Here is a 15,026-nt window from a genome sequence, read left to right as displayed (position 1 = left end):
ATTAGCTAAATACAGTCAACTTGCTGTCTACTAAAAGTTTTATATATCAAATGAACAGAAAGCAATACACATTTATAAGAATATTCTAACTTATCAAACTGTGATTCTAAATAAATTTTCAAGCATTTTTCTTAGGACTTCAAAAAAAAATCTAAGAAATTAATTCTTCAGTAGATTTCAAGATACACTCTCCTTAAATGGGTATAACTGCCTAGAAGTAATAAACTGTAACCAAGTATGGTATCCTGAGTTAAAGTCACCTGAATGCTTCTGAACAGACTATAGGCACCCAGTCTTTTTAGTGTGAATGTCAAAATCTGCTTAAAGGAAGGTTCAGGAATATATACATTCTAACTGTGAAGTAGGTGGGAGGGCCACTTCATCTATCAGTGAACTTCTCTAATATAGCTAAAGATCTATGATTTCATCAATGAGAGTACTCTTTTCATTACTGCAAATTGCAGCTGCTTGATGTGTTAATTTCCAGAAAGCTTCATGAGTTGCTATGTACTAAAACTATTATCCATCGGTGGCTAGTTTTCTAGTGAAGAGCTTCTCCAAACACATACAGGCCAATACTTAAATGCCAGGCAGTTCATGAGCCTGTGTTTAAAGCCTACCCTAAACCTGCCAATGATCATGTTCCATGAGTATACTCTTCAAGAGCCCACCAGAGCAACCAACACCCACACTAGGACAACGCACTACAGAAGGACTTCAGTGGTGGCCTTTGTGGGATAATGTGACATAATGATAATGGTAGGAAGGAGAGAAATTGCAAAAGCCAATTAATGAATAAATACTTATAAAATAATATTTATTGTGGCAAATTAAAAAAAAGAAATATAAAACATAATTCCTACTGATGGGGAGAGAAGATTAACGCCCGCAAGAATAAACAACATAAAAGTCTATGAATGTTTTGAATTATGTGGTACAGACTATAAATCCATCAAGAATTCATAGATAGGGGAGACTAACAAGGGTTGGAAGTCAGGATGTTTCATGAAGGAGGCTGGACCTCAGGTGTACCTTGGAGGATAGACAGAATTTAGAAAGGTGCAAGAAATAGCTAAGTGCATTCCAGGCAAGGGGAACATAAATGAAGACAGGAATAAGCATGGGACTTTCACAGAATGGTAAGGAACACATACTAAAGCAGAAGTCATGTGCTAGAGAGCTATAGGGGGGAAGAGAGAGATGGATTGACATGAGGGTAAGAGCAGGAAAGACAGAAGAGGTTAAATTTAAGAGTTGGAAATAGTATATAAACTAGATAGACAGACTTTGTTTGCAAAGAAGCTTCCATACAAAGTTTTTTAGTAGCAACAAGATGAAAGCAGTGTTTAAAGGAAATCAGTCTGATTACATTACAAAGGAGAGCTTAGAGGGACAAAAGACAGCTAAGAGCTTATTTACCAAGTGATAAAAGCCTTGACTAGAACATTTGTAGAGAGAAAGAAAAGGAAAGGATGTGTACAAGGGTTGCTGAGAAGGCAATTAGCAATTGATGAGTGACTACCTATAAAAGATTAAGAAGATGAAATCAAAGTTCCAATCTGACTTAAAAGGTGGTTATGATAATAAAATTTAGTTCTGAATTGAGATATTAACTTATTCTTTTAAGGGTTATACATTGGAAAGCAGCAATTAAAATGAGATCTGATGCGGATATATAAAACTTCTTGAGCTGACAATCAAATATGGCCAGGCACATGACGGTTCTAGATTTGGGAATTGATGACATAAACCTGGTCATCCATTTTACTTTGTGCAAAACAGAAAAAAGTTGTCATAAAATCAATGAGCTTAGAGTAGAAAATAGGCTCCCTAAAACAAACTCAGAAGATAAAGAATGAATCATACATTTTTTACTTTCAAAACATAAGCAAAATTACTATGAGTTTTTAAAATATTGCTAAACTTTAAAAATTATCAGTTAATACAAAATAAAATTGTACTTGCAAGGATCACAGGATTTGGAAATGACAGATCAAGAGGAGGACCAAAATGATTACAGGATACACTTATCAGTCAACCATTTGTAGCCAAAATAGATATAAGTAAATCTCATTACAATCAATATAACAAATGACTAAATAATGCCACTAATTCCCCACTTCCTGGCAGAAAGTCCACACTGTAATGATTTTTTCTAACAAATACCCCAGTTCAAAAAATACTTTCACTGCTGTATATCCTATGAAAGAAAACTTTAAAAGGAACCCGAGTTATTATGAGTCGTCTCTCTCTCTGGTCTTCATCTATGTAATCAAATGCTTTGTCACAGAATCTTAGAACCTAACACTTAGAAGGGGCCTGGCCTTAAAAGCTAGCTGGCCCATCCCAAGCCTGAACAAAAAGTCATTCTATATCATACCTGGTAAAATGTCACCCAGCTTTGGCCAGAAAACCTCTGGTTATGGGAAAGCCTTTGCCTTTTGAGGCTGCCCAACCTACTCAGACTGTCAGGAAGTTGCTCCTGGAATCAAGTCTAGATGTGTAACTCCCACTTGTGCTCCTGGTCCAGCAGTCTGAGGGATTCAGAACAAATGTAATGTTGCCTGCATAAGATGCTATTCAGAAGCTTAGAGATACCTCTCACATCCTTGGAAGAGTGAGCAGAAGGAAATGGAAATGTTTACCCTGGAGCAGAAAAAGTTTAGTGAGCCAAGAGAATGCCTGAATCTTCTAAGCAACAGTGGCCTTGACCAGCTTTGTGAGGAAATCACCAAGAGAAAGTTAGCTTATTTTTAAAATGGCAATGAGAATCCAATGTACTAAAGGATTAGACAAGACAGTTTTCCTGTATCTTGGGGTCAGAACTACCTTGGGTATCTCAGATGATGAAGTGGGAAAACAAGGAGGACCAGAATGACTCGACATCAAGGAAAGGACAAAGAACAGAGTGAGAAGGCATTGTGGTATAAGAAAGAGCACTGGATATGAAGTCAGGAAGTCTTGACTCAAGATACTGTGTGATCTAGGCTAGTTATTTAACCTTTCTTAGTCTTATTTTCCTCATTTAGCACTTACCTCACAAGGTTGTAGTGATATTCAAATGAAATAATATGTGTAATAGACTAATACACATTGATGAGCTATTATATGTAGCCTTTTGCCAACTCTAAATTGTTATAAAACTATCAGCAATTATTATTATTATTAGGAGGGGTGGGTGAAGTATACAAAGATATGAAAGGATTAAAAGGTTCAGATCAGATGAAGGTATCTCAGAATTCTGGATCTTCTCACCTAGAACACTGTGAATGGTGATTGACTGTGTGGATGAAGAAGATGGAGCAAGTAAAAGTCAGGGACTCAACCATTCTAGTTGGTGAATGAGTGACTGACTAAAGTTAATGGGATTTCTATCAGTATAATAAAAAAATGGATACCACAGGGAGCATGTAATAAAAGGATCTGCTTTTACACAATCAAAGGGCTATGTCCCCATTTATATATTTTTAAAATATTAATCTAAAGTACAGAGCTCAATATGCAGAAGTGTGTATGCAACATTCCTACTCAACAGCTTATTTTTTTCAATCATCTGAAAATTTTTAATATTGTAGTTTCTCCATCTTAATGGAGGCCAGTGGAGGACAAATACCAAATTCTAGCCCACGTCTGACTGCACTATCTTGAGCAAGTCTCTTTTTCTCACTTAGTTGTCTCATTTGTATCACGATCCCCTCGAGTAATCCAATTTCCCTTAAAAGAAGAAATATTGTATGATTTTGAAAGACTTCAGAATTCTAATCAAAATAGTGACTAATCATGACTTTAAAATAAAAAGACTGAGTGTAAGAATACCTCAACACATCTTGGCAAGATGACAGAACAGAGGTGCAGAATGAAACACACACTTGTTATATGCAAGGTCAATGCACTGACTTGCGTTGCTTGACTATACTTATTTGTCACAAGAGAAGGCTTCTAGATTTGGTTTGCTTTTTTTTTGAGGGGATGAATTAATGGATAATGATGAAAATACAAAAAAGAGGAAAAAAGAGCATCATTAAAGCATTTAAAAATAGAAGAAAAAGAAAAAGAAATTTACCAGACATAAAATGGAAATTTTGTTACAAACATGTTAAAGTTAATACAGACTATTAAAAAACAAGCTATAGAACACAAGTTCAGTTACATATAAAATCTTTTTTTCTTCTTTGGTATTCATTAATAATGTCTAAATTCATAATAAAAAGAAAAAAAAGGGGGGTATTTTGGGGACAAATTAAATTCTGGATCAATCAACAAGTACACAAACCTATCATTCTTTTCTCCTTCACTCACCTTTTAATCTAGAATCACCCCCAAAGGCACCACATCCCCAGTTTCCTGTGGCCACTGCTGAAAGATTCTCAGAAGAAACTCCAGGTCGAAAGAAACCACAGTAAGCCTATAGGAAAGCAAGAAATATGTTAACATGTAAGCAGACACGTTTCTGATATGATGCTTTTGTAGTACTAAAAGTCATGCTTGTGGTTTTTTTTAACCTATTCATTTTTTGAAGAAAGCTGAAAATGTTTCTGTCATTTTATGAAAGGCAAAGCAAATCCTTGAATCATTATGTGCTTAGATTTCTTATGCTGAAAGAAACAAGAGTGGAAATGATTTGTAAATTCTACCAGTTACAATTCTGAGGTATCACCTCACACTTATCATGGCTTATATGACAAAAATGGAAAATGATAAATGTTGGAGAGGATGTGAGAAAATTGGGACACAAATGCACTATTGGCTGAGTTGTAAACTAACCCAACCATTCTGGAGAGCAATTTGGAACTATAAAAATGTGCACATACCCTTTGATCCAGCAATACCATACTGAGTCTGCATTCCAAAGAGATCATAAAAAAGGGGAAATATATGTGCAAAAGTATTTATAGAAACCATTTTCAAGGTGGAAAAATATTGAAAGCTGAGGGGATGCCCACCAATTGGGGAATGGCTGAACAAGTTGTAGAATATGAATGTAATAGAATAGTACTGTGTGCAATAAGAAATGATAAACAGGAAAATTTCAAAAAAACTGGAAAGACTTGTACAAACTGATGCAAAGTGAAAGAAGCAGAATCAGGAAAGCATTCTTCTCAGCAACACAATAATCCAAGACAAGTACAAAGGACTCATGAAGGAAAATGCTATCTACATCCAGATAAAGAACCGATGTACTCTGAATACAGATCTAAGCATTTAGATTTTTTTTTTACTTAACTTTAGTCTTTTTCATGTTTTTTTTTCCTTTGATATGTTTCTTCTTTCATGACTGTGACTAATATAGAAATATGTCTTATATAACAGCACATGTATAAACTATATCAAATTGCCTACCATTTTAGGAAGAGGGGAGGGGAGAGAGGGAGAAAAATTTGGAACTTAAAATCTTGTAAAAATGAATGCCAAAAATTGTCTTGACATATAATTGGGAAAAAATACCATTAAAAATGCACAACCTGAGTGGTTTATTAAGAATTCTGACTAACAACAATAACAAATTCTACTTATATAGTACTTTTAGTTTTACAGAGAGCTTTCCTCACAACATTCTTGTGAGTTAGATAGTATAATTATTATTATTATTCCCATTTTATAGGTGAAAAACAGTTTCAGTAAAGTTAAATGCCTGCTGAATCCTGGATTTAACTCCCAGTTCCTAGGGCTCCCTGAATCTGGCAGTGTTCCCAGAGAGAGGGCTGATAATCACCAGTGGGGTATATTAATGTGGACAGTATACTTGAACTGGAATTATCTTCTGATGTTAAATGTCAATGTAATAACAGCAGGAAAATATAATATACTTTATACTTATTAAACATTGATTATACTTTACATGTTTGCAGAGTACAGCAGAGGTAACTGTTGAGCCTCAGAATTTTCAATTTCCACATCCTTATTCTCAGGATAGTTGGACTTTTTGCCTCCTGGCATAAGTACTTTCTAAGACCATCAGACAATATTAAAAGGCTTAATGTTATAGTCAAGCAAATCTGCTCTGGGTTCTCTCCAGTGCCAATAAAGCTTAAAATATAGGTTCCTGTACAACAGTAAATGGAGGAGCGAAAATGATCTGTGACAAATGTTCCCAGGGAAAAATCAAGGATAAAGAAAGATGCTTCTACAAAATCCACATACAGAAAAGTAGTTAATCACTCAGTGAAGTTTTTGCAAAGGTATAAAAATTTATTTAACACATTGTCTGGAGTGGATTAATAAACCTGTTCCTTCCACCCCCTTTTGGGCTGTAAATTCTGACAGATATTAATTATAATTTGGTACGATACCATTATTCAGTGCTTGCAGTACAGACCTTACACAACAGTCCACAAATTACCTGCTCCATCAGATGTATGGGGCTTCAGAAAATCTCTCTCAGGTCACAAATATTGGAAAGCTCAATGTTTTAAGTAGGCTGCTGAGAAATAACAGCCCCTGCCATTATGCCATGAGGATAAATACCAAACTTTTTCCATAGAGCGATAAGTGGTATTCTGTCAGGTCACAGCTACATATGACAGTTTTCTGTAATTCTGTTCAGGTAACTAAAGGAGGAGGAAGCCTTCACTCTTTTCAATTTCCTTTTAATACAAATTTGAAGAGTATTTTAAAGAATGTATAGCCTTTCCCTGCCTTTAATGAGTTCTCTAAAGAGTCTGAATGTCTTACTTGACCTGTGTTCAAAAACAATTGTGTGAAACCAAGCATGAAAATGAAGAATATAGAAAATTTTGATCATTTAAATGTTAGTGGAGGGAGGCAGGAAGGGAAAAAGAAAGCAATATATAAAGCCAATGAGGAATCAGAGGTAGAAAGAAGAAATAAGGAGTTAGAAAAGCAAAGCAGAAAAGGAAGTGGGCGTGGAGTACAGAAAGTAAGGTATAAAAAAGTGAAAGAAACTGAGGCATCAAACTGTACAGGCTCCAGGATTATGCTCCACAAAAGATATGTGTGGAAGAATATATTTTATGTCAGATGTAACCGCCAAAGTTCATAGTTCTGTAAAAGTTCTGGTCTCTTCATCCAATTCAGAAGGCTTATGCAGGTATCTATAGCTGAAAAAGTCTCCTAATGAAAATCCACTAAACTTCTGGTAATTACATTAATGCCATATTAGAATTAGCAGCAGTACCATTTTAATTTTCGAAATTTAAGACTTCCTTTTTAGTGTTACCTAATACAATTTCCTTGTTGCATTTAAATTAACAAATAATACTGACTATCTAATTACTATATGCATTAGTAGTGATTAACACATCTTTTGATTTCTTGGTACAGGACTCCTAGATGAGGAAACTCCCTCTTCCAAGGCCGGTTAGCATCTTCTCTGCAATTTAGTATCACAGAAGCAGTGTGGTGAACACAAACAGAAAGAGGGACCATTAAAACGTACAGAAGGATCCCTGGGGCAGCACAGTGACTTAGAAAACCACGTTATTATTACCTGTGCTTCATTGTGTTTCTATTTATTTTGTTAAACATTTCACAATTTCATTTTCATCTGGCTGCACTCAAGAGGTTGCAGGTAGCTTCTGGGTCACATATTTGATACATCTGGTCTAGACTCTTGAGAGGTTAAGTGACTGGACAAGAGTCATGTGGTCAAAATGTGTTAAGGGCAGGACTTTAACCCAGTCTCAGCTCTAAGACTAGCTCTCTGTACACTCTGCTATCCTGCAAACAAAAATTTCAAAAAAAAATTTTTTATTGACTCTATTGGGGAATAAAAAAATTTCCTATAAATGGTATCTTGGACTAATACTGCTGAAAACCTACGAGACAAAAATATCAAGGAAAGACCATCAGGTATTAAACCCTAGGCTCTTTAGAAGAACCAGCAGCCAGTATTGAACTGTTTGTGTTCCTACATTGGCTCAATATCTAATTCCCTTCCATGCTGCCTAATGGCTAAATTCACCAGCTCTACAAACAACAGGGAACGAGGGGGGAGTCTCTTGGGGGATCTAGTGGATGGTCTCCTCTACAAAACCTGAGAGTGAACATTCAGTAAGCCCAAAGACTGGTTCACTTCACGGAGAGATAGTTGTTTACAGTTTTGCATGGTGTATTCATACATCTTCCCAATCACAATACTGCTTTAGATTTCTATACAGTTGATCAATGATAGTATTAAATATTAATTGATTTTAGTTTGACAAAAAGTATTATTTCCCCTTTTAGAAAACAAGTTCTATTAGCAAATCAAAATGTGACTACAAAAGGACAGGTGAAGCCTGGATAGAGATATGACTCTTTTATGAAATAACAAACCACTGGGCGGCTAGGTGGCGCAGTGAATAGAGCACTGGCCCTGAAGTCAGGAGGACCTGAGTTCAAATCCGACCTCATAGACACTTAACACAAAAACTAGTCATGTGACCTTGGGCAAGTCTCTTAACCCCAACTGCCCACCAAAAAGGAAAAAAAAAAAAAAAGACTATATTCTAGGCAGTTAGGTGGCGCAGTGAGTAAAGCGCTGGCCCCAGAGTCAGGAGAACCAATTCAGTTCCAGCCTTAGACACTTAAAACCCACACAAAAAAACTAGCTGTGTAACCTTGGGCAAGTTACTTAAAGGCAAAAAAAAAAAAGGCACTTCATTGCATTTACCTTTCAATTATTTCTCACTTAGTAATGACAGAGAATAGCAAAAAGGTACCCAGAGTTCCAAAATTAGTATTAAATTGGGACTTTGTAAAAAAAATTTTAAACTGTTCTATCATAAATGCAGCTCTCCCATTCATAGTAAGTTAATTTTCTTCTGGTTTAAAAGAAGCAAAATTGCACAAAAGCCATCTCTGAAATGATCGAGTACAGATTTCTCCTTTATATTTACATAATTTAATAACATGTGAAATCTATTTAATTCAGAACTGTCTTCATATGTGCTCAGCTAGATCACATAAACCTCTTGGATGTCTACACTAAGCAAAAGAAAATTCATCCACCTATCTTAATTGTTTAAAAATGCAGCTTTTATAGATGACAGAATACTTTAGGCTGATCTAAGAGGCACCAAGGTATATGGTTTAGTTTTCTAGTTAACCTGTCACTGAAACAATAAATAAGTTCATTGCCTCTTTCTTTACCATCAGTGATAAAATGAGAAAAGCATTCCTGTACTAAAAAATTTTAGGCTAAATTAATGTTGATAGATCTATAGTATTTGTATAAAAAAAAAGACTTTTAAAATAGTATTTCTTTTCCTCATGAGAACATAATTCCTCATATTAAAAAAAAATTACATCACCTTTTTAAAGATTTGAAATTGCTGCCTGACACGCACAAAAATGTCTTTTTAACATCAACACTCTCCTGGTGATGCTGTCTGGTTGCTATAATCAAAGACCATGATTCCAAATGGCAATGGGAATGAGTATATGCAATCTGCAACTTATTAGCAATGATGATGTGTGTGTCAAAGACATTAACAAGGAAATATATGATTGGAAAAGGACTTAGGCTAGAAGAGACAGCCTGCATGCTTCATGGGCTTCCACAAAATGCTAAAGATTAACAGGAGGATCCTCCCTGGAGGTTTCTGGGAAGACACGGACAAGAACATAAGAGGATGAGAAGCTTGGGATCTGTGGCAGTGGAAGGAGTGCTTTTATCAATGAGTAAGAGCACAGACGCACCGAAGTGTATGAAAATGTAACCAACAGGCCAAGAAGACACTTGAATTTTCTTCAGCAAATGTATCACATAAGTCCAGAACTCATAAGCTAGCACAGATAAACATATCTTATACCCATAGTCAAAGAAGTTTCAGGAATGTTTTAAAGATGTAATTATAATTACATTAATTTCATGTTTATATTCCCTTCAAATGCTTCCCCCCCTCCAAGCCCACCTATTCCACACAATGCTAGTCTTAATGATGATGAGCCTTTCACACATGGCTGTTTAATGAACAGTGCCTGATAATAATTTAAAATGTGTCCCTTACCTCTACTTCTGAACTGCCTTCAAATTGTTACTTAGAAGCTGCAACACAAAAGCTGTCTTATACCAAAAAGAATTTTCCCTACTATATAATTAAAATTACATTTATGGTCCATGGTTATTATGCTAATGTAAACTGAATCCATGATTCCATTGATATTTCTGACTGATCACTGCATTCTCATTTGCACCCAAATTCTAGACACATAAAAATCAAACAGAATTCTCTTAATTTTTGTCTTATTTTACAATAAATGAAATACAAAAAAACCTAAGATAGAACAGATGCACTGACAACTTTTTTGGTAATGAAAAGTCATACTGGTTTGCAGATACTTTATACTGTTCAAGGGCATAACTATTTGGGCAATAAAAGAAAGAAGAAGATTCACATGTCCCCCTCTCAAGAATTTCTTACATGTTAAGACTGACAGCCTGTCTTCCAGGTTTAGGTTTAAAAGGGACGACCTAGAAATAGATGATACTATATGAAATTGTAGAATTTAATCCGTGTTGTACTATTTATAATGTGGAAATTTTTTTTTTTGCTGCTTTTTGGAGGGGGGAAGATAGGGCAATTGGGGTTAAGTGACTTGCCCAAGGTCACACCGCTAGCTTTTGTATTAAGTGTCTGTGGCTGAATTTGAACTCAGGACCTCCTGACTCCAGGGCCGGTATTCTATTCACTGTGCCCCCTAGCCACCCCAATGTGGAATTTTTGCAGGAGTGAAGGTCATCTGTGACATCACACTAGCCTTTTAACTTTGAAAACAAGTATGGACATCCATGTAAAATATTTTTTGGATAGAAGGATGTTTTGGGAAGAAGTTGTTTTGAAAGTCTAAATGTTAAAAAGAAAGCAATATACTTTAAACAGGTATGGAAGTTTTGTAGCAACAAAAAAAAAAAAAGAGTCTCATGTATAGCATATTCTCAGGTCTAAGATACAGGCCAATGTGAATAATCTTGCTATACCCCCAAATCCCTTCAACATTGTATATGGATTAAGAGCCTTCTTGAATTTTTTTTTAAGTTTCAAAAAGCTTTTATTTGTGGATCCCCTAAAGGCAAAACATAAGAAAACAATCCACTGCAGAAATAACATTTTATAGTAAAAAAAAAAATAGTATCTTTATCCCTTCCTTTCCTCGAGTATACGTGCTTTCATCTTATTATGAACATTTAGAGCAGTTTTCCATGTCTAGGTATGTGACTTGTTTAAAAAGGCACCCATAATTATGGCCCTCCACCATTCTGTCTATCACTAGTAGGCATTGTGCAGCTTCTCCGTAGTCTCAACCATATACCTGTAACATAATTAGAAAGCTCTTCTGCCCAATCTATCAAAATATTTTAAGGTTGTACTCTGCTTCCCTTTATCTGCTGGAAAGAAAAGAATCTCCAAGTTTTTCCTGTGGTTAGAACACTCAATATTTTAGAAAAAAGCCTACTACCTGAAACACCTAAATTATTACAAGATATTGGTCATAAACTTAGGGAGGTGAAGCTCAAAACCAGACATGTTAAATTGTCTCCTCCCTCAAATAGATAATTAGAAAAAGAGATGATTTGTCTTATTAGGTCAGTTAAAGTAAAGTCCTATTCCTGCAATGCTCCTAAGTAGTTCCTTTCCTAAATGCAAACCATACCAGGTGGCTGATGATGGAGATTGCAACGGGGATTTAAAGTCCCAAAAAGTGCCATCCCAGAGATAGCCAGCAGAGTGACAAGGGAGTTCAATGACCCAAGTGAAATGCTGGTAAAGGCACAAGGAGAGGAATCATGGGTGACTTTTAGTACCACTTTCATTTAACAAGCCATTAGTAGAGCAGCCCAAAGACTCATCAACCCAAGATGTTAAAGTCAATTAGTGTAGGAAGACATGATTGGCAGGCTGATATCCCTTCTGGCAGAGCATGGTCTTGCTGGAGTAACCTACAGCTGAGGGGTGTACCGTTAAGTATTTCTTGCCTGAAGGGAGCTCTTTGGTGAAGATACCTTTAGGAAACAGTTTTCTGGCCTCCTCTTCTGGGATAGTTGGAATGACCATGACACTATCCCCACATTTCCAGTCAACAGGAGTAGCAACCTTCTTGTATGCTGTCAACTGAAGGAAATCAATCACTCTGAGGATCTCATCAAAGTTCCTGCCAGCAGTTGCTGGGTACAGGACAGATAGCTTCAACTTCTTATCTGGGCCAATACTAAATACCACAGGAGATGTCAGAGGCTGCCCTGCCCATCCCATTCATCTGGGTCTAACATACCCAACTTGATGGCAAGATCCCATTTGTGATCATCAATGACAGGGAAAGGCAGCTTCTCTGTGGATTCCTCTCCATTGTATGCATTGATATTCTTACTCCAGGAAGGATGGTCTTGGACAGGTCTATCATCTTAACATTCCACTTCGCAAATTCTGGGGCCAGTTTTGCAGCACAGCCCAGTTCTGTTGTGTACACAGGAGTAAAATCCAGAGGATGGGAGAAGAGAATGACCCATGAGTCTTCGTGGAAGTCACGGAAACAGATGCGGCCGATCATGGTGTCTACCTCAAAGTTGGGGACCTCATCTCCGAGCAGCAGACCTCTAGGCATGGCAGCAGTGAGGGGCAGGACAACAATGGGGACTTGAATTTTTTAAAAATCAATTTGGCAGCTACTGTTATTGGAGAGAATGTCTACTGAGTACAACTTCAGATAAAATGTTCTTGTGGTAAAAGCCAGAGGTGAGAAGATGATATGTCTTCTCTTGAACATATCTACCAAGAAGAACTTGTGACATATTTGCAGTGAAATAGACCAGCTTGGTCATGTTCATAAAAGTCAGCCTGGAGAGACTAAACATATCAGTAGCCAAGCTAAATTAAGTTTCATGCCTTGGCATCTTAATCATTTTATATGACTATATTCACCTACTAAGGAGAGAAAAAATAGCTTGCAAAATCAGGCCATTCTTTGGAGACTGAACACACTTGTCTTCTGAGGAGTCAGTACAAAATAGAGAAACACAACAGGTGCTTGGTAATGTCTAGAACCAGGGGGTTGTACTTAGTATCTTACTTTAGAATGAAAAGTATCAAAGTTTCTGACGCATTTAATGTTTTTGCCAAACCAACAAAATGCAGTAAATGATTACAGGGAGCAGAATAAGCTGTATCAAAATATCACATGTTTACTAAAATATCAAGTTATAGAAACATTAAGCAACCTATCTAATCTGTCATACAATAATATTGGCTTTATTTTTCCTTTCAAAAATACTGACAGCACACATTTTAGAGAAAATGTCAACAAGGAAGGTTTGGAATAATTGTTCAGGGGCAGATTAGTTTATTTCTACATGAATTAAAAACTGCCCGATTTTCTACAAATATACACACAGACATGGACATAATATCAAGCAATACCCTATCTGGCAAGCTCCGATTTTAATCGCACAATTACAAAATGGAAAGTACATTCTGTACAAGCTGACACCACCATTAAATCAGGAGGCCTGTTGGCAGACTTGTTGACATTGCAAGAATTCCCGGAAAGCATTAACTCCAGCATTAATAAAATAGAAGTAAGTAGATGGCGCCTCCTGGGTAATTTAAGAAATAAGGTTACTGGCCTTGTTAAGCTCCCGCTTGATTTTCTCAGGCACAAACTGATCGAGGTAGCGTCTGAAGTGAAGCGCATCAATAGCAACAATCTCTGTGCAGCGCCTCTGCCAGTCATCCCTGCAGTGAGGAGGAAAAGAAGCAGAGACAACATCTCTGTGAGTTAGGGTGCACAAGGTATAGACAGTATTTTTCTTCCAATTTACAAGCAATGATTTTCTCTCCCTCTCAACTACTCCCCACTTCAAAAAAATTAAAAGAAAACAATGGTAACAGATATGCACAATCATTAGCCAGGAAGGATTTGGCTGGTATTAACATGTAGTCCTTTCTCCTATACTAAGTTAATTCTTAGGGTTCTTAGTAGTAGCCTTTTTACAATTACAAGCACTGGGCTTGTAATTGTACTACCTATTGCAAAGAAAATTATCCTAAGAATACAAGTGTTATACAAAACTATGTATGCGATTCAGTATGATACTTTATCTCATGTGCTTATTTGCCATACTGGCAGCAAAAAACAATTTTCCAAACAGATAATGATAGCAATATAGACAGTAATATTCTGTATGTGAAGACCAGAAGAAACTAGCTAAGAAATTATTTTTAGAATCTTCTAAAATATATATATATTATTTTATACCTAAAATATATAGCATAATAAACATATTTTATATATTATATACATCTAAAATATATTTAGCCATAACAAAGGGAACAAATTTGGAATCTGAACAGAAGAGTTTTAATACCAGTTCAGGTCTATTGCAAATGAATGTTAACAGACAAATCACTCTTTGGTCCTCAGTTCCTTGCTGTGTAAAATGAAGAGGTTGGATTTGATGTCCTCTAAGGTCCCTTCTAGTTTTATATCCTATGATTTTACCTTTCATACTGAATATAAAGTTGCTTGGTTTGTAATTACATCACAAATAACATTTAATGCTTAAAAGAGGATAAATCTAAATAATAATATAATTTTATAAAACTGTATCTAATAAAACACTTGGTGCAATTGCATATACAGTGGACCCAACCCAGGACACAGTATCATGAATGAGTCCATGGCCCAGATGAGCAATATTTGATTTAACCATCAATGCTACCACAATGATTCCTCTTTCACCAAAACAACAAAAAAAAGATGCTGGTAGTTCTGTTCATACTAAATAAAAATCTAACTCCAGTAAAATGGCATAAAGTATCCAAGATTTCAACACGGATGTTGAGAAAAATGTGATAAAAACAAGTCCACTGGAACTTGGTCATGAAATAGTATGCGATTTTTGGGCAAATACCTCTCAGTATTCTCCACATGGAAATATGAAATAACTGAGAAGTAGCCAGTTTCATAGGAGAGTTGTGATGATTAGCAAGCTGGCAGAGCAATTTGATTTTTAAGAACATCTCTTCACCATTTTTAGGAATCTAAGATTGACAGGTAGTTAACTATACTTAGATATTTATATTCCTGAT

The 15,026-nt window shown here is 36.0% G+C and overlaps 1 protein-coding gene and 1 pseudogene across 2 annotated transcripts in view; both read right to left on the bottom strand.

Moving 5' to 3' along the window:
• The window catches only part of PARG (poly(ADP-ribose) glycohydrolase), a 131,055-nt gene that overhangs the window by 13,179 nt on the left and 102,850 nt on the right, over positions 1-15,026 (bottom strand). For both annotated transcript variants that reach the window (XM_069067222.1, XM_069067223.1), the window contains exons 15-16: positions 13,562-13,670; positions 4,300-4,405 (exon numbers count right to left, since the gene is read on the bottom strand). In XM_069067222.1, the coding sequence (XP_068923323.1) occupies positions 4,300-4,405; positions 13,562-13,670 (215 nt within the window). The remainder of the gene's footprint in view (positions 1-4,299; positions 4,406-13,561; positions 13,671-15,026) is intronic.
• LOC138145568 (peroxiredoxin-6 pseudogene) lies at positions 4,427-13,555 on the bottom strand (annotated as a pseudogene).

The sequence above is a fragment of the Petaurus breviceps genome, unplaced genomic scaffold (assembly GCF_028583685.1).
Source record: "Petaurus breviceps papuanus isolate PSGF00001 unplaced genomic scaffold, PetGlider_PUasm1.0 90740, whole genome shotgun sequence".
Lineage (NCBI taxonomy): Eukaryota > Metazoa > Chordata > Mammalia > Diprotodontia > Petauridae > Petaurus > Petaurus breviceps.
Note: the sequence above shows the minus strand (reverse complement) of the source record. Positions and strands in the feature narration are given on the sequence as shown.